The sequence below is a fragment of the Armigeres subalbatus genome, chromosome 2 (assembly GCF_024139115.2).
Source record: "Armigeres subalbatus isolate Guangzhou_Male chromosome 2, GZ_Asu_2, whole genome shotgun sequence".
NCBI lineage: Eukaryota > Metazoa > Arthropoda > Insecta > Diptera > Culicidae > Armigeres > Armigeres subalbatus.
This window is the reverse complement of record NC_085140.1, coordinates 10787352-10807490: the sequence shown is the minus strand read 5'-3', so window position 1 is coordinate 10807490 and position 20139 is coordinate 10787352. Positions and strand designations below refer to the sequence as shown.

Sequence of the window (20139 nt, the reverse complement as noted above, 5' to 3'; positions counted from 1 at the left end):
GGTACGTGCCCTTTTGGATGTGTGGAATAGTATAAGTCAACGGCAGAAGTTCTCGGCCATCCAAGAAATCCCTGGAGTTAGGTCCTCAGATCTACACGTGTAACTAAAGATCAATCGGACTGTTTTAAATGTGGTACGTGACCTTTTGGATGTGAAGAATAGAAAAAGTCAACGGCAGAGGTTTTCGGTCATCCAAGAAATCCCTGGAGTTAGGTTCTCAGATCTACACGCGTCACTTGAAATTTCTCGTACTGTTTTAAAAATGGTACATGCCCTTTTGGATGTGTAGAATAGAATAAGTCAGCGATAGAGGTTCTCGGTCATCCAAGAAATCAGTGGAGTTAGGTCCTCAGATCTACACGCGTAACTAAAGATCAATCGTACTGTTTTAAATGTGGTACGTGACCTTTCGGATGTGGAGAATAGAAAAAGTCAACGGCAGAGGTTTTCGGTCATTCAAGAAACCCCTGGAGTTAGGCCCAAAGATCTACACGCGTCACTTAAGATTTCTCGTACTATTTTAAATGTGGTACATGCCCTTTTGGATGGTTAGAATAGAATAAGTCAACGGCAGAATTTTTCGGTCATCCAAGAAATCCCTGGAGTTAGGTTCTCAGATCTACACGCGTAACAAAAGTTCAGTTGGACTGTTTAAACTATGTGACATGTCCTTTTGGATGGTTAGAGTAGAATAAACTATCGTAAAAAAATCTGGGTCATTCAAAAAACCCCTGGAGTTAGGCCTTAAGATTTACACGCGTCACTTAAGTTTTCTCGTACTATTTTAAATGTTATACATGCCCTTTTGGGTGTGTAAAATAGAATAAGTCAACGGCAGAGGTTTTCGGTCATCCAAGAAATCCATGGAGTTAGGTCCTCAGATCTACACTCGTAATTAAAGCTCAGTCGGACTGTTTAAATTATGGCACAAGTCCTTTTGGATAGTTAGAATAGAATGAGGCATCGTGAGAGATTCTGGGTCGTTCAAGAAACCCCTGGAGTTAGGCCTTTATATCTACACGTGTCACTTTAAGATGTATCGGACTATTTTAAATGTGGTACATGCCCTTTTGGATGTGTAGAATAGAATAAGTTAGCGGCAGTGGTTATTGATCATCCAAGAAATCCCTTGAGATTGGCACACAAGTCTACACGAGTAACCGAAGATAAATCGATCGATTTTAAATGTGGTACATGCTCATTTTTAATTATAGAATATGATGTATCTACGGCATAGGTTATCCAAGACATAGCAAGGTCTTAAGATCTACTACAAAACAAAAATGAATTGCCCTTTGTGGTGCATAGGCACAGGGCATGTATCATATTTGAAATAATCCATTTGCTCTATGGTTACTTATGTACATCTAAAGGCCTTATTTCAGGAATTTCTTGTTGACCAAAAACCTATGCTGGGAACGCGTTCTATTCTATATATCATAAAGAGCATGTGCTAGTTTTGGAACAATCCATTTGATATATAGTTGCGCATGAAGACCTAAGGGCTTACTCCAGGAATTTCTTCGACGACCAAGAAACTATGCTTGGAACGCGTTCTATTCTATACATCACAAAGGACATGTACCATATTTGAATCAATCCAATTGATCTATGGTTACTAGGGTGGCTCAAAAAAAGCTTTTTCAAATTTTTTGATGGGCCGCCCTCTTATTCGGTTCTATTTGTTGCCCTAATGCTCTGGACAAAATTTCAGCCAAATCGGTCAACGTTTGGGCGGTGCTAAACTCGTTGGAAGTTTATATGGAAAAATGTATGCACAAACATCCAAAAACAGTGATTTGCAGTTGGACAGCACAATTTACGATCAAGAACAATGATACTCATTCAGTTCATGTAGAATTAAATACAGAATGTTATGCTGAAAACCGCGAGAAGATTCGAGTTTGTTAGGCAAAGATATTAGCATTTTACTGGAGTGTTGTAGGGGTGAATTTATTTCTTTTCAAAGGTAAAAGAAACGAAATTTGCTCAAACCCCACTTCAGAGAAATGCTAATAACTAAGCCGGGCAAACTCTAATCTTCTCGCGGTTTTCTGCATAACATTCTGTATTAAATTCTTCAAGATCTGAATGAGTATCATAGTGCTTCTTCGTAAGTTGTGCCGTACAACTGCAATTTACAGTTTTTGGATGTTTCTGCATACATTTTTGCATATAAACTTACAACGAGTTTAGCACCGCCCAAACGTTGACCGATTTGGCTGAAATTTTGTCCAGAGCATCAGGGCATCAAATAGAACCGAATAAGAGGGCGGCTCATCAAAAAAATTGAAAAAAGTTTTACCCATACTAATTTGAGCCACCCTAATGGTTACGCATGTAGATCTAAAGGCCTTATTTCATTACATTCCATTATATGCATCACAAAGGGCATGTACCATATTTGAAACAATCCAAGTAAATAATCTTTGGTTCCGCATCTAGACCAAAACGCCTATTCCAGGGATTTCTTGGATGGCCAAGAACTCATACTATGATCACATTATATTCTGTGCATCACAAAGGGCAAGTCCTATATTAGAAACAATCTAATAAATCTTTGGTTCCGCGTGTATATCTAAAGGCCTATTCCAGGGATTTCTTGGACGACCAAGAACCTATGCTGGGTACGCATTCTATTCTATGTGTCATAAAGGACATGTACAATGTTTAAAACCGTCCGATCGATTTTTTGTTGCTTCTATAGACCTTATGGCCTTAATCCAGAGATTTCTTGGACTATCAAGAATCTGTGATGTGAACACATTCTATGGCTACGTATCACAAAGGGCATATATCACCTTCGAAGCAGTGCGAAGCAGATCGTTGGTTACTCATGTAGACCTTAACTGCCGCTAACCGCAAGTCAGACTTATCTGTATATGGGCGCCATATACAGATAAGTCTGACTTGCGGTTAGCGGCAGTTAAGATCTCACTTCTTGGAAGCGTGATACATGTACCGTGCGCATAAAATCGTGATTTGGCTCCGTAATGCACAAGGTCACATGCGCCCACCAAATAAATTAAAGAATAAACATATCTTGTATGCACACATCAACTAGTTACACGAAAATTTAGCAAAAAAAAAATTACATTTCATAAGCTTTCATTGCAGTGGAAACGAGAATAGGACTTTTCATAAACTGATACTTGATTCTTCTGTCAGTTCACTGCTGTTTGTTTACATTTTTAGGCTGGCGCGTTTTAGCCTCGGGGTGGCGCGTTTCAACCCGCCTGGTTCGAATTTGCAAGAAAATGCAGCGCTTCAACATAAAATCTTTTTCTCGGAATATAATTGGTTTTTCGTCCAAATTTTTATCCCGTATTATAGATGGTAAGTTAAATTATTGGTTAGCACATTGGAAGTATATAATTTCGATTGTTATCATCGTTAAATTCGAAGATTTGCTTAGGGGCGCATATTGACCGTCTCTCACCTATTTGGTATAACGCCGTAATAATTTCGTAGAAAACATGCATAAACAGGGCATAGCAGACAAATGCCCGGATTAAGGTAATGGGGGATATGATTCCTTCTTTAAAAGTAGGCACTTGCCCGGATTAAGGCAATGGTGGATGTGATCCCTTTTTTTAAAAGGCACTTGCCCGGATTTAATAGTAAGTGTTTGCCCGGATTAATATGATATTAATATGGATATGATTCATTCTCTAAAAGTTGGGGCTAAAAGTATTGCTAAACATTGTCCAAATTAAGGCAATGGTGAATGTGGTTTTTTCTTTAAGGGCCGTCCACAAAGTACGTCACGCCTTTAGGGGGAGGGGGAGGTGCAGCGTGACGATCCATATAAAAATGTTAGGGGTTTGTTACAAAAAACGTGACGAAGGGGGGAGGGGGGGTTTGAAAATCGCCAATTTTTGCGTGACGTACTTTATGGATATTCCCTTATAAGTAGGCAGACAGACACAAATTCATTTTTATGGTCACTGCTGAACAAATTAACGAAAATAAGAAACAACTCTAATTCCTTTTCATTGCTTCGTTTTTGTGGGATGAATATCGGATCTATGAGATAAAGTCTAGAAGCAGCAACCCTATGTAACTTTCTAATTAAGAAAGATGCAGGTACAGTATGCTTTTTAATGGTCTCAATGAACAGTAGTTTACGGAAGTTGAATCTAAAAGCTATCTAAAACAATTCGAATTATGCCATACATGCAGAAGTGCTGCGCAACCACCCAAGTTTTCGTCGCGCCAATACCACCGAGGTCATTTTAATCAAGGCTCTCATTTATCATTGAGCATCTTCCATTCCGAGCGGAAAACGTTGATTTCGACAGAATGCTGTTGTTCACTTGAGTGCCTCTCGAAATACGAGCTTCACAAACGTGCGAAAGTGCTGCTTAAAATAATGGTTTATCCCCTTCTGCAGTGCCGCCGCACCACCCCGACCAACCTATTCCAACAAATAATACACAATCCAATAATTCTCCATAATGCTCTCCCACTCTGGAGCAGCATACGGATTGACAGAGTGTAGAAACAATCTACAAAATGAATTGAAGTTAAATCCAGTACCTGGGATCCCGGGTGCAGGCTATAGCCCGATGGCATAAATGTCGTTAGCAAGTGGCACGGTCCTTTCGGAAGAATAAATTGGAGAATTATGGAGTCGTTGGAGCGGCTGAGAGAAGATTATGCCTCGAACGCTACCGGCTAGTCTTCGAGCACCCATACATCTTTGTTCCCTGTGGACTAGGAGGATTAAGGTCAGGATCAAAGGGACACATAGTCGAAGTACGTCTCTCGGTGGTGCACGATGCGGTTCAAAGTTGTGAACACTTTCTTGCCCCCGTCGTCGGTGCCTGCACTCGCCTACAAGTGCCACTAATGTGTTCGACAACTATGCTCCAGAGCTTTATGAGCGCTGTACGACAGAGGGTAATATTGATTTTATAAAGTAACACTTTCCGGTTCGAGTTCAATCTCGAGTTGGCCTGCTTGGGAGCGGCCGTTCTATTTCAAAAGTGACGACGCATCCTCGGCTGGCAGACGGCACTACATATGAGCATTCTGCAGGCGATCGGACCAAGCCAACGCAACATTTCTAGCGGCAGCAGCTGGTGTATGGGTTAATAAATTTTGTGCGATACATGAAATGCATTAAGGAGTGCACTTATGTGTAGTAAGAAAGATGGAATATATTATTTGTCAAAGTATGTGCCTTTTAGTTAGGCACAAAATATTATGCCATATAAATAACCATCCACTTATTTTGGGTGCATTCCAATTGTTTTGTGGCATATCAGATAACATGACTGTAGAAATGTATTTTAAAAATAGAAATCTATAACCATCAGCCTTGAGCTACAGAAATTTAATGCAATATAGGTGCCAAATAAAGGTGCTAAAGCTTTCTATTTATTATTTAAATACGTCTAACTTACCCGATTACTACAAGTTCATTTCATAAGCGGAAACACAAATATTCACGTTCCAGTAGGTCCGAACCAATTCATCATGAAAGTCATTTAATTCGGCAACAAAGTGTTTTTAAACTACGCTGATTATCTCGAACATCATCTCAACATTTCCTCACCGTCCATTTTCCATAATTCCATGCACCATAAACCTTGCTCTTCTGTTGGGAGTATTATTGTTTTTGTTTTCGGATTTCTTCGTAAATAGTTGTGTCCGTGAAATGCAATGTTGTCTCAAATTTCGACGATTTAGTGGTTACGGTGTGCTGCCCCTTGTTTGGCACGTCCGATGATTTCGATACCGAACAGCACACCGCCCGTTCGTTACGCGTTGTGAGGTGTTTGATTGATGATGTTTTGTCTCCACGGGGTGGTGCTGCTGGAGGTTAGATTTAATTAATTGAACTATTAAATTACAGCTTATGAGGAGGAACGTCACTCGGTCGGATTTTGATGTGCTTAAGCAAGCGAGTGGCCGTGCCACGCGCTTGCATTTGATAAGATTTGGTCGGATCGCCGTTACTGTTCGACACTCTGTTCACGCAGAAATGAAGGAAGTGATGCAAAGTGCTTTCAGCAGATGGTATGTTTCATATGGATGATGACTCGTTTGGATTATGACATAAAACGGAATTATGGATGGTTTGCGACTCTAACGATTCGAAGCTTGAGTGTGTTGCTGTTTCTTACTATTTGCGGAAACGTGGTAATAAAAAATTGAATAGAAAATTATTTAGAGCTTTTAGTGGAATGTCATAATACGAGTTAGTACTTAGTGAGGACGTCTTTAGTGTCTCGTACTTTTTTCGACTTGGCTGAGCTTCTGATTCTTAATTTCCAATGAAGATTTCTTTGAATTTTCAGGAATTCATCGAAAAATTATTTTTATATTTCTCGAGAAATCTCTGAAACTTCTACGGAAAAGTTATCGTAATTTCTACTGGATATTAATCGGAATTTTCACAGAGAGTTCTGCAAAATTTTTACGAGAAATTCTTCGGAAATAGCACGAAAAAAATTTCTGAATATTTACGGTTCATGCAAAAATAATAGAATTTTCACGGAATATTCTTCACAATTTTCACAAAAAGTGGGGAATTGTGTAGAAAAGTAAATTATTAATGTTTGGTAGTTGAGCATCCACAGTTTTTAGAGCGTTCGAAATCTACTAAACAAACATATCTTTAAATAATGTATTGCAGATGTGAAACTATTAGGAGATCGCAGGCCTAGAAGCAAGTCCCTTTCTAAAGATTTTGTAACTTTTTTGGGCTGCTCTCTTTTTTCTTTTTGTGGTACTGAGGTACCGAAACACATATCTGTAAAGTTACAATCAAGTGGTAGAACTAAATGAGATGATGCAAGCTCGCCTTATGACAAGCTTCAAAAGTTTTTTTTTCTCATTTTCAGATCTCACACTATTAAATTCCACATCATCATTTTTACAGTTCTAGATAAGAATTTTGCCAATAAAAAGTGATATCCTTCTCCTTTACAATGAGAGAACTATTTTCCAGACAATAAAGATTCGTCTACATGATACGGGGTCTCGACTACTTGATCAATTTGAGGAATTGTAATTGTTCCATGCCATAGAAGCATTGGAAGCTGGCTTTTGAAGCATATCTTCGTCCGCCCAGCATTTAAAGAATTCAAATACTCGAATAGATTGACCAATTTTCAAATATTGTTTTTAACACCTTGAACATTTCTTGAAAATCTGGAAAATGTAACTAGAATATCAAGATTGTGATTCTTACCATTTTAGAAGTTTCATGGGTTGACTAGACAACCCTCAGAAATGGAAAAGATTCTTGATTTCTAGAATCAGTATCTTGTTTAAAAAAAAGGCACATCACGAATACTTTTCATGATTTTTTAAATTATATCTGCGTAACGCAGTGTACAGCGGGGTAAGTTTGCGCATGGGGTAAGAGTGTGCACTAGAGCTCTCTAGAATCATGAGCAGAATAAATGGTTAATACTATATGTATTTGGCACATCATTAGGCCACTTATCGTGTATAGGAAAAGGAACATTTCCGTTGTTGTTTGGAAGAGATATAAGGTAATTTGTATTTTTATCAGTTTTTTTTGAAGTTTCTTGCAAGGATGTTATCGATCATTTAGTAATTTGCATTCGATCATTTAGTAGTTTGTCAATAACTCATTCCAGAAGCTGAATTTCAAAATATGTCGTATGATGGATCTCTAGTGCGAAGGTTTTTCTACAACTCTGCCAAATGGTTCGTTGTAACGGGCTTGGTGGTCATATGGCTACCGCTTCTGCCTCATACGCAGGAGGTCGTGGGTTCAATCCTACGCCCGTCCATTCTCCTACTTTGTATCTTTTCATATAATTCTCATGTTCTAGCAATCGCTAGAACTGGAAATGGGCTTTCATACCATTTCTATCTTCTATCCCCCTATAACTACAACTTGATTAGTTCTAGCAGGTAACTGTTAGAATTCGAAATGAGCGAAAAAGTTCGTTTCGGCATCGAATTAGAATACTACACCACCCTTTCATTGCTATCACATTGGCAACCCGTTAACCAAGACACGAACCTATGCCATAAAACCTAACCCCCAGATTCCAATTCCGCAGGAACTCGTGGCGAGTGCAGAGGTGTTCTCGGCTTGCAGTGGGCGAGTGACTGCATCATCAATTCCTTCCCATCCCCGATGACCGTGAGGACGTGGCCAGCGCCGTTATCGACCTTCCAAAATACTAGAGCTCTCTCGGACTGTGCACATTGAGGTTGGAGTGCAAATCACATGCTTCCATCCATTGGTTCCTTGTGCAATTGCGATTGTTCTGGTCGATCACGGAGTAGCAACTACGAAATGCACGGTCATCATACAAAAAAAAATGCAAAAAAAAACTCTGCCAAATGTTTGAATTCCACTAGTAACGGAGTTACAGCTATAGTTTCAGTAACTTAGACTAAATGATAACGAAATTCCAATCATTTAGTTTAAGTTACTGTAACTAGCGCTATAACTCCGTTATGAGTTGAATTCTAACAACGAACCATTAGGCAGAGTTGTAGAAAAATCTTCCCACTAGAAGTCCACCATACAACATATTTTGAAATTCAGCATCTGGAATGAGTTATTGACAAACTACTAAATGATCGAACGCAAATTACTAAATGATCGATAACATCCTTGGTTTCTTGTATAAAATGTTATTAAAATTTCATTACTTTGAAAATTCGCCATTTGAAAAACTATTGCTCGCTGCTATTGCTGCTAACTTGAAATACTAGTATCGGTTTGTTTTTCTGGACAAAATTAATAGATTTTTGTAAAAATTAATTTACTCCAAAAGTACTGCTGGGGAGAGTGTGCGAAGTTAATTTCAACGCTTCAAGTGTCCAAACGTATGTTAATTACCTACTTTAGGGTTATTGATCTACCAACATGAAAATAATCACAATAATTTCAATGATCGAATAAAAGGCTCACAATTTAAAAGGGAGTGTTCTAGCTACGTAAAACCTTGACCAAATGGATTATAAATAGTTGCCTTTTAACATTACTGATCACGGAACGAAAATTGTTACAATAATTATGGAAAATCAGCCAATCTTTCTTGTGCGCACTCTCGCCAGCGAAATGCGCACACTTACCCCACACACGGGGCAAGTGTGCGCATTTGATTCCCTCCCCATAACTCTCTTATTTTCAAATTCAAATAGATTATAACCGAAATGTAGTAAGAAATATCTAAGACAATAACATAGGTTACATACTTGATACTAAATCAAACTTTTAAAGCATTCCTATCAAAAGTTAATCTGAGACAACACTCCTCCCGGTGGGCTAATTTGAGTCCACCCAGGCAATCCAACCCCACTGATTAAAGCAGCGAATTCTCGTATTTCATACATGGCGTTGGATTGCGTGGGTGGACTTAAATTAGCCCACCAGCGACGGGAGAAGTTTTTGTTTAAAAAAGCAGTTTCGACCTTTTGAAATGTTGGTGCGTAAATTTGCCCTGCTTTACTCTATCTCATTTTTTCAGTATTTGAGCAATTTTCACATAAACTTTCGGCAGCAGATTATTTTATTTATTACCAGACTAAGGCCGGAGTGGCCTGTGCTGCACATAAAAGTCTTCTCCATTCAGCTCGATCCATGGCTGCACTTCGCCAACCACGCAGTCTGCGGAGGGTCCGCAAATCGTCCTCCACATGATCGATCCACCTTGCCCGCTGTGCACCTCGCCTTTTTGTTCCCGTCGGATCGTTGTCGAGAATCATTTTCACCGGATTACTGTCCGACATTCTGACTACGTGCCCGGCTCACCACAGTGTTCCGATTTTCGCGGTGTGAACGATGAATGGTTCTCCCAACAGCTGATGCAACTCGTGGTTCTTTCCCCTCCTCCACGTACCGTCCGACATCTGCACCGCACCATAGATGGTACGCAACACTTACCTTTCGAAAACTCACCCAGTGCGCGTTGGTCCTCCACGAGCATCGTCCAGGTCTCGTGTCCGTAGAGAACTACCGGTCTTATAAGCGTTTTGTAGATTGTCAGTACGGCGGCGAACTCTATTCGATCGGAGCGTTCTGCGGAGTTCAAAGTACGTACGATTTCCTGCCATGATGCGTCTCCGAATTTCTCTGCTGGTATCGTTATCAGCGGTCACCAATGAATCCAAGTACACGAATTCTTCAACCACCTCGGTAGAAACTCGTGATGGGTGGCTTACATTGCCCTCTATTAAGCCTCTTCCTATCATGTACTTCGTCTTCGACGTGTTGATGACTAGTCCAATCCGTTTAGCTTCACTTTTCAGTCTGATGTAGGCTTTATCTCTACCTGCCACCATCTACTTTGTCTTGGTGGAGTTCATGGTTAAGCCTATCCTCGCCGTCTCCCTCTTCAGTGGGACAAAAGACTCCACTATTGTTCTGCGATCGATTCCAATGAGGTCGATGTCGTCCGTAAAACCCAGGAGCATATGCGATCGTGTGGTGATAATGCCGTTCCTTTGCACGCCAGATCTGCTAATAGCGCCCCCAATGTTGAATGTTGCAATGTTGAACAATAAATTCGAAAGTGCATCACCCTGCTTCAATCCGTCTAAGGTCACAAACGAGGTTGACATTTCGTCTGCAATCCGAAAACTTGATTTCGAGCCATCCAGCGTTGCACGTATCAGTCTAATCAGTTTCGCCGGAAAACCATGTTCGGACATTATCTGCCACAGCTCATTTCTCTTCACTGAATCGTACGCTGCTTTGAAATCAATGAACAGATGGTGAGTCTGCAAGTTGTACTCCCGGAATTTATCAAGGATCATCCGCAGACTAAACATATGATTCGTCGTTGATCGGCCCTCACGAAAACCTGCCTGGTATTCGCCGACGAAGGACTCCTCAAGCAGTCTCAGTCTGTTAAACAGGATACGTGACAGGATTTTGCACGCCGAGTTCAGAAGGGTGATCCCTCTGTCTGTGCCCTTTTTCATAGATTGGGCATATGAGGCCATCCAACCAGCCGGCATGCAGTTTTTCATCCTCCCATATTTTTTGATAATGCTGTGGATTGATTGATGCAGCTGCTCACTTCCGTGTTTGAAAAGCTCGACCGAGATCTCGTCCTTCCCAGCAGCTTTACTGTTTTTCAGCTCGTTTAGAGCCTTCTTAACCTCGTCCAGCCTCGTCAAACCGTTTCCTCTAATTTTGGCTTTTCTTTCTACTGTAGAATCTTCGGTAGGCTACCTTACCAGGGTTGCGCTAGCTACATCGCGTTGAAGGGGCCGCCTTCTCGATGCTGACACGATGCAGCTTGATGTGCACAGTTTAGTTTAGAGTCCCTCGCTGGCACTCGGACGATGATCAGCCGCCCCTAACATGGGGAACAGACGCTGTTGTGAGCCGCTCCTAACATGGAGAACAGACGCTCGATCAGATTTGCACCTCCAGAGAGGAGCGATTCCCCCTTGCCTGTCAGCATACGACCATAGTTTCCACCGGAGTTGGTTACCCGATCTTCCCTAAAGTTGCTCTTATCCAGTGGCCAGCGCCACGAGGAGGTAGGGATAGGAGTTGCTGAGTAAGAGGCTAAGGACCGCAAAATGGGGTCTATTTTATTCCTTCAGGTACGCGAAGTACCAATGGTACGCTTCACCCAGCATTTGCCGTTAGTAGTCAATGAATACCAAATAGAGGGACTCTTGGAATTCGTTAACCTGCTCCAGGATGGTACGAAAGGTCAACACATGTTCTTCCGAGGCGGAATCCTACCTGCGGCCGTCGGAGAGTTGTGTCAATTTTATCCTGTATCCGATTTAGGATAACTTTGCACAGAACTTTGAGAACGCATGCATTCAGATCCCCATATTTGCGGGACCTTAACTAAGACGCCCTACATACAGTCGGCCAGATAAGTCGCGGTGTCCCACATATTGCAGAATAGTTGATGCAACATTTGCGCAAATAGCATGGTGACCCCTCAGAACATCTCCACTGAAATGCCACCGACTTCGGGAGCTTCATTGGATTTCATACTCCGGACGGCCTCGACACCCCTCCCCCCAAACCTTATGTACCAAAATTCACCTTTTTCTTAGCCCCTTCCCCCCGAAAACTATCGACCCCGAGGCCCCCTTCCGGCAAAGTCCGACCGTGCTTGGTGGTCATATAACTACCGATTCTGCTCCATACCAAGGGGGTTGTGGGTTCAAATTTTGGAGCTCAGCTGGCACCACGAGGAGGTAGGGATAGGAGTTGCTGTGCAAGAGGCTAAGGAAAGGACCACTCATTATAGCCAATTTTTTTTTCTTCAGGTACCCGAAGTACCAAAGGCACGCATTGCCCAGCATTTACCGTGCCAATATATTTAAATCAAAGTCCGAAAAAATCCAAAAATTTATCAAAATATCTATACCTACAATTTTTATAACATTCTGGAATGCATATATAATTTGTCTGTATTTTTCTCAGCAGTAAAAAATCGTGCTATAAATTGTAATAATTGATTTTTTTAAATTTTTCATCTGTCATACTACAAAGAAGAGATAAAAAGGTTTTCCAACTACCAGCCCTTATAACATCCAAAATTTTATTTACAAATATTGTGAAAAATTGATAGACGTTTATATTAATATTTTCCTTCATTAGCAGTGATGCTTTGGTCAATGTATTTTGCAGAGCTAGCGGCATGATCAATATTTTGCCTCCGCTTTTCAATGCTGATTTAATCCACAGATTGTACATTATTTGCATTAAATTTCATCCTGGATTCGGAAATAAAAACGCATCAGAATGTGTCAATATAAATTCAATCATAAATCAAGATAAACTGGCATATGCAGATTTCTGGAACCCAATAGCAAGTCACTCACCCAGTAAATTGTATCAGAGAAACAGTTCCCCTCCATAAGTAGTCAAATAGTCTTCTCCACGTGTCTTTAAATATCGAGCTGATTGCAGTTCTAATAAAATCCACATAATCCCGAACAATACGTTAAAAAACGCTCGAGATTGCGCGAGCTTTAATGCGTTGTTTTTAGTTATGCACGGTTAGACCGAATGAATATTTAATTAAATAATGATCAACCCACGCCATATCGGTTCAATGAATTCGAGGCCCACGCCAACCATGGTGGTCCATTTTCACCACTCGGCAAAACAATTTGATCCCATGATTAGCACAAATTTACGAAAACTACGTCAGCCGCCGTTTGGAACGGTTGCTTTGTCGTCACTTTAAGAGGCTATCATCAACCACTAAGTCATCATCATCAATGTTTTAGGTACACATTACCCCATCCACAGACCACAATTTCACTTTTGTCCACTTTGAAATCTAAATCCGCATAATTCAAGAAGTGCAATATCGTGTTACGAGAGCTAGTACTTAGTGGTGTGGTGGCAACATAACCCAATGTCTGTACACTTCAATCGTCTGATACCGGATAGCATTAACATCCGAAGCATACTCAGAAGATACACAACCATTGTGGGCGGTGGTTTGTTGAAAACAATGGTATCAGATCGCTCATCAAAGCCATTTACCGACGAGTATGCACTTCGGAGCGGATTGTCTTGCTAAGCATGTGACGAAATTTTGTGTGATTTGATTGTAAACGACTTTGAAACTGCATCGATTTTGACCAATTGTTCATACATTCGCCGGTTTGTTGCACAAGAAGAATGCTGTTGTAGAGACCGGATGCCTCGTGATTTTCAAGCATGCGGCAGTAATAATTCACTTTGTCATGAAACAGTCTCCGATAGAACGATTGAGTGGCGCCGTTAACTGAAACAATAAACTTGTGATATCATTATAACGAGCTAATGATAATTAATGGACGCCGTCGTGATGAGGAACCAGCTAGCTATAAACTTCAGCGTTCGCGAATACAAGCTCTTGTTTGAAGCCATCTCTATAGATTTTTTTCCCCGCTTGGCTCATTCTCCGCTCATAACCTGCATCATAAATCATTTAGCGGATCATTGGTATGAAGTGCTCTGACACCAGGAGCTCTTCCACATCACCGACATCTTTACTCACTTGCGTTCATTCTCGACTTCCGGAATACTCCTCACCCTGCATGTTCTACTTAGATCTCATGCACTTTTCCTCGGAGTTGCTGGCAGTGCAGGAGATAACATCGTAGAAGCGGTAATATCGTAAGCGAATTAATTTGAATTCATGGGATTACACCGTCCCGATCTCAAGCTAATTATGTTCACACATTAACTATTTAATTACCATTTTTCCTGCATCTCATCTAGCATAACCGGTGCGTTGTCGTTCAGACGATTACCTAAACGGTTCCATAATTAATAACCGGGCCATAACTAATCCCAATTTATCTCCCCGTTTCTGTTTGTTCCACAGCTATGTCGATATCGCCTCCGCCTTCACGGGAGCAAGTGCGCATCTGTTTGGTCGGTGCGGTTGCCAACGACAAGGCCGTCCTAGCCGCAGCCCATTCGTTGAAGTTGCCACTCGTCCTGTCGGAAACTGGCACCGAGTACCTGACCGACACCAGCACGGTGACATACTTCGTCCTAAATCAATTCGATGGCCCCGTGTACGATACAATTTATCGCTCCAAGCATAGGTAAGTGGTTAATAGTTGAATCATAAATACATTTTTAAACATGTTCGCGTGTCATCTAGTGGCAAATAATTATTCGATTACTGCATCATTACACAAAACGTAAAAGTGCACAAATCGCCTACTCAATCACCAGACAGGTGTAAAATTACAGTTCACTCTCCTCCGTGCGCCATCCCCCTGTGTGGTTTGAATTACGACGAGAGTGCTGAGTGTTCAACGCGATACAATGTGTCATTTAAAAGCTTGAATTTGTGCAACGTATTCGCCGGCGTTATTTTACATATGTCGTACTATTGCTACAAGCTGCTAAGGGTCCAGTATCGCGTGACTGAGAATATTCCAGTTCGTACATGAGCACTTGAAACAGTACCTGGAGTACGTTGACCAGCTTGATATGTTTTACAGGGACGGTGATGATCAGCCTAAGTCAATTGAGCGATGAAGCAAATGCTCGAAGTTTTTATGCGAGCTCTTCAATATTAACTATGATGACGTGTTTGCGTATAGAGCATATAAACTAGATATACCACGATGGTAAAAATTCAAAACCAAATTTTCAAAATGACTATGACTTCATGGTGTTGGTTTGTGTGGGTGTGCTATCAACTTCCGCAAATCGACGTTTGAATCTTTGTATACAAAGCCAGATAAATCGTTTTGAAAATTTAGTATTGAATTATCAGAGAGTTAGGGTAAGGGAGGTATTTTGGACCGCTTTAGGAGATGGCCGAACAATTTTTCGAATAAAAGTTAGATTTTGTAATAATGCTGGATCCATTTCCTATGAAACTACAAAGTGGTGAATGCTAGGTAGGATTTGTAGGTAAAAATGTTGTAAATCCCACCGAAAGAACCAAACTATCATAAATTCTGAATATATGTGAGATTTAATTTTGGACCACCTGTTTTTATTTTGGACCACGATCGTAGTGTGCCATGCGCGACGGGCGGATGCCAAAATTTTCACTGCCCGATCTTTTCTGTTTCGGATGATGGCAGCTCCCAGAAGAATAATAAGCATCCTGATTATTTGTTTTGTCTGTAGTGTAAAATTTCCAGTAATTAAATTTAGGATTGTGAAATATGTTTAAAGTGACTTGTGCGAATCAAGAAAGTTTCTGCGTGAAAATCGGATCGTTGAGATTCGGAGTGATTGAAGTATGGAAAACTACTACATTCAGAGACGCTGTTAACTTGGCGAAAACCACATCTTGGCCACCTACGGGATGGAGGTCCCCATGGCCTTATATGTTAAAACCAACAAAGGTCACTCATCGAAAAAGGATTAACTGGGTGAGATTGTTTCATTATATTTATACTATAATTTTATTGGTAAAAAAAAACTATATATGCGCTGGATTTCAAATCCGGATGTTTGTTTATGGCTCCATTATCCATTTAATAATGGTAGCATGAACAGGCGGGGTTTATTGTGAGCAAAAGTGACCTCGGACTGGTCATGAAATACCAGGCAGTCTGAAATGGGTCACTGGAGCTGCAGTAGAGCTAGCACCATCTAACTCCCGAACTAAATCTGACTGTAAATTTTGTAAAACAGACAGCTCTCTTCCATAACATCACTGCCAGACAGTGGGGATTAGATTGGAGACACACACACACCTGTTTTTATTTTGGACCACCTATTGAACATATTTTGGACCACTCGAATAATTTTGTATTGCTAGCAAAGCTATGTTACTATTAGATTAAATTAGTTATCTTCAGTATTTTCGGCGTTTCATCCTGAAAGTCCTTGTTAAGCAATACATTTTTCTAAGCACTCCAAAGTTTTGAACAATATCTACCATCTAATTGTATTAAAACTAATATCAATTTCAGTACCACTCGGTACAGCACTATGAAAGCAAAACAAATGTGCGGCCCATGGCCGTGATGTATGCACCTGGCCACTCCTACCCTGCCATATTTTTATGTAGTTTGCCAGATCTGTTGCATTTGCGCCATTGATAGTAGTGGGTTGCCCGGTTCTTCCTTGATCCTTGCACATTCTTTTTCAAAACGAAACATAATCGTAGAACGCGGCACTCTGTTGCATTGGCAAGCAGCACGGACGGAGAGCTCAAGCAAAGATTGGTTCTTGTCATGGAGCATTCTTAACTATTTTGCCCACAATCGCATATTTGTCCCATATGGGTAGGAATTCCAGCAAAGGTGGGACTGATATGCGATCATAGGCAGTATTTTCGTATGAATATAATAAAAACAGTTACATGTTGGGTTAATAGACATTTTTCTAGGGCTTACATCAATGAACGGTAATTTATAAATGCGGTATGAACAGTAATTTATGAATGGTTTGATACTAGAGAAACAAATGGTTGGTAAAAACAAAAGTTTAAGAGATCTAGAACTTCAAAAGAAGATATGTCGAAAATATGTTCGGCTCAATGAAAAATGAACCTATTTTGGACATGCCTCAGAATACTGATTTTAAACTTACAATGTATTGCTTGAGATATGAAACTGTTTCAATTAGGTTGAAATAAGTCAACAATATCATTCACATGTTTTAAATCTATGTACGAATAAACTTACAGCTTTTGAAAGTTGACTTCAATTTTACAATGTCGCCTTAGTTTTGGTCTAATCCAGCCACAATGGGTGAATGCGTGAAACTATTCTTAATAATTGCAATATTTTATAAAAAAAACAAATGCAGGAAATATCTTATGGAGAGTTTCTTTTTGCAATAAAATTTTAATGTTGCATGTTTTATTTAGTTTTGTGTGATTTAAATACAAAATTCAGTTGGGTGGTCCAAAATATGAGCCCGGTCCAAAATACAGCCGATACCCTATCTTGTTGATTGTTTGTACTCGCGGTTGTTGTCGATACTTTTAAAAACACTTTTGAAATGGCTTTTCAGTTTCGATGAATTCGATATATTTATTACAGGGTGTTCCAGTAAGTATAGTACGGTTTTAAAAATAACATTACGACTTTGGTTTTTGGGAAAATATGATTATTGTTTCGCTTTTAGTCCTTTACTATGTTTTACTGCAGCTCAGCGTCACTTATCCGAGATCGATTTAATCGTACGCCAATGAGTGGAATATTGATCAGATGATACTCAATAAGCGTCAGCACAGACCATTTGTCAACGATGTAGGCTTCTTTTTTTAAACCTGTGATGGAGTCCGTTGCCCTAAAATGCTTTCACAAATGTGCCTTTGTCAAACCCCAAAAATGTCAATAGAAATTTCCTGAGAATAGTTTAGAGAATCTATATCCTTGCAGTGTTGTCCTACACTCAGTGCAAAAAATTCTGCTCTTTGATTTTACTCCATCTAAACGATTTTATAGTCTTAACTAAATAAGTGCAACTAATAGAGGGATATTTGAATTTTCTAAACGTCATGTCAAACTGTCAAAAAAATGCACGCCAGAGCCACAGGAGCGCGCGCGCTGAAAATACACTCCAGTGAAAACACTCCAGTGTATTTTCAGTGCGCGCGCTCCTATGGCTCTGGTGTGCATTTTTTCAATAGTTTAACATGACATTTAGAAAATTCAAATATCCCTCTATTAGTTGCACTTACTTAGTTAAGACTTTAAAATCGTTTAGATGGAGTAAAATCAAAGAGCAGAATTTTTTGCACTGAGTGTAGGACAACACTGTCTCCTTGAATACGGATTCGACTCCTTTTGCTTTGTACCAGACTACCTGCTTTTGGGCAATGGACAGTAGTCGCTGCTATCGCTACGAATACTGCAATTTCGCATTTGTCTACTTTTTATACTGATTTTTTGACGTAGAACTACTGTTTTTTCTATATTGGGGTACACTTTACGATTGCGAAAATCGGAGACCGTCACGAAAATATGATAGACCTTAAACTTTAATAACTCAACCGTTTCTCGATGGATTTTCAATTTTTTTGGACCGTTCGATCAAGGGTGAGTCAACGTTTCTTTGTAATTATATGAAAAAAAAAACTGATCTTTAATTATTTATTATCAAAAATTGATAAAAAGTTTTGGAATATGTTTACCAACCTATCACATACCGTGCAAATTCAAACTTCGGACGCTTAAGCACTTTTCGTTGTGAAATCAGTCTGTTAACAAACATTTTGAGTCTCACCGTTCTAATTACCATCACAATCATAGAGCATATCGCATATCCTTGTAACACGGGATTAACATGTAAGAATTATTGTGTAGAATCCTTCCGATTAATAAAAATATTCGGCTTCTGTTTTACTCAAACTCCGGACAGCAGTAACATTGGATTCATATTTCGGACACAATGTTTCAAACTTCGGACAACAAATTACACAATATTGAGAAGAAATATTGCAAATGATTATCAATACATAGTTCAGACTGACATTCAATTATTTCGTCACATCGAATTAACATGGATTACTAGAATGAAACTATCCTAAATAAAGCTAAAACTATGAGCCCTTTCGATTCAGCTGGATGAAACATTTCAATGAAATATTCCTGAAAATTTCCCACACAAATTGGAGTGTCCGAAGTTTGAGTATGTCCGAATTTTGATTATCCACGGTACATTAGGGTGCCAATGAAAATGACATTTTCGAATTTCAAAAAACGAAATTGCTCACAAGTTTTATTACCCCAAAATATGACCCCATGCTAAATTTGAGCTCAATCGGACATGATTTGGAGGTGCCTAAAATTCATCAAAGTTTTGAAATTTTTACCCATGCAAATTTTTCCAAGGGGGAACCAAAGGAAAAGTCGAAAATCGAATTTTTGTTTTTGATGCCAAATTACTTGAAAATGCATGAAACGTCAAGATCTGTTGTTACCTAAAAAAAATTCAGTGTGGATCTCACATGCTTGGTGTAACGATCACCATGAAAGTGACATTTTAGCAACTAGTGCTGGGTCACTCATCATGTCTTCACTTCTGCTGCCTGTGATCACCAGCATGAATGATAGAAAAACTTTCCTGATGTTGTGGTCAGTGTTGGGAAATGTACAGTAAAACACTGTGATTATGCGAATGTTTACATTTTATCCGATCAAATTTCACGCACCGCACAAACCGAAACAGTTTTCCAAAAAAAATGTACGTCTCATTGTGACATTTTTTTTACCGATGAGGCAAACTGTTTGTATATGTTCCTGCCTGCTGCTGCGTGAGAGTCGAGCCGTCGGTGCAGTCAGCAGATTTCTTGTTTCGGTTCGTGCGCAGCGCAAACAGAACAGATTCGAGTTTAATTGCCTGTGGCGCAAAGCCTAGAAAGAATGCTAGCCGTTGGTACTAATTCATTAGTTCTAGTCTCTAAAATGAGCAAGGAGTAGAGAAATAATCATTTACCACCAAAAACGGTCATACGTCGTGAAATGAGTGTACAGAAACATTAATTGTGGGGAGAGAAAATAAAAAAATCATAAGGTGACTGTCGTCTGCTTGGTCGTGGCTGCTGCTGCGGCTGCCGTGTTTTTGTCTTTCTTTTACTTCGGGGCAGATTTAATGATAAAAAGAAATGTCAACCGTTCCCGTCCCTGGTTGTGGTTGTCATATCCGTGTCATCTTGACTATCGTGATGATCACTTGACCTATGCGGTGTTTGGTTCGAAATCAACGCTCGTCAGCAATGGAATAAT

General features: G+C 40.0%; 1 protein-coding gene across 4 annotated transcripts in view; it reads left to right on the top strand.

Annotated features, from left to right (window-relative positions):
- The window catches only part of LOC134217697 (protein ECT2), a 205612-nt gene that overhangs the window by 118806 nt on the left and 66667 nt on the right, over positions 1-20139 (top strand). For all 4 annotated transcript variants that reach the window (XM_062696507.1, XM_062696506.1, XM_062696509.1 and 1 more), the window contains one exon: positions 14307-14532. In XM_062696507.1, the coding sequence (XP_062552491.1) occupies positions 14307-14532 (226 nt within the window). The remainder of the gene's footprint in view (positions 1-14306; positions 14533-20139) is intronic.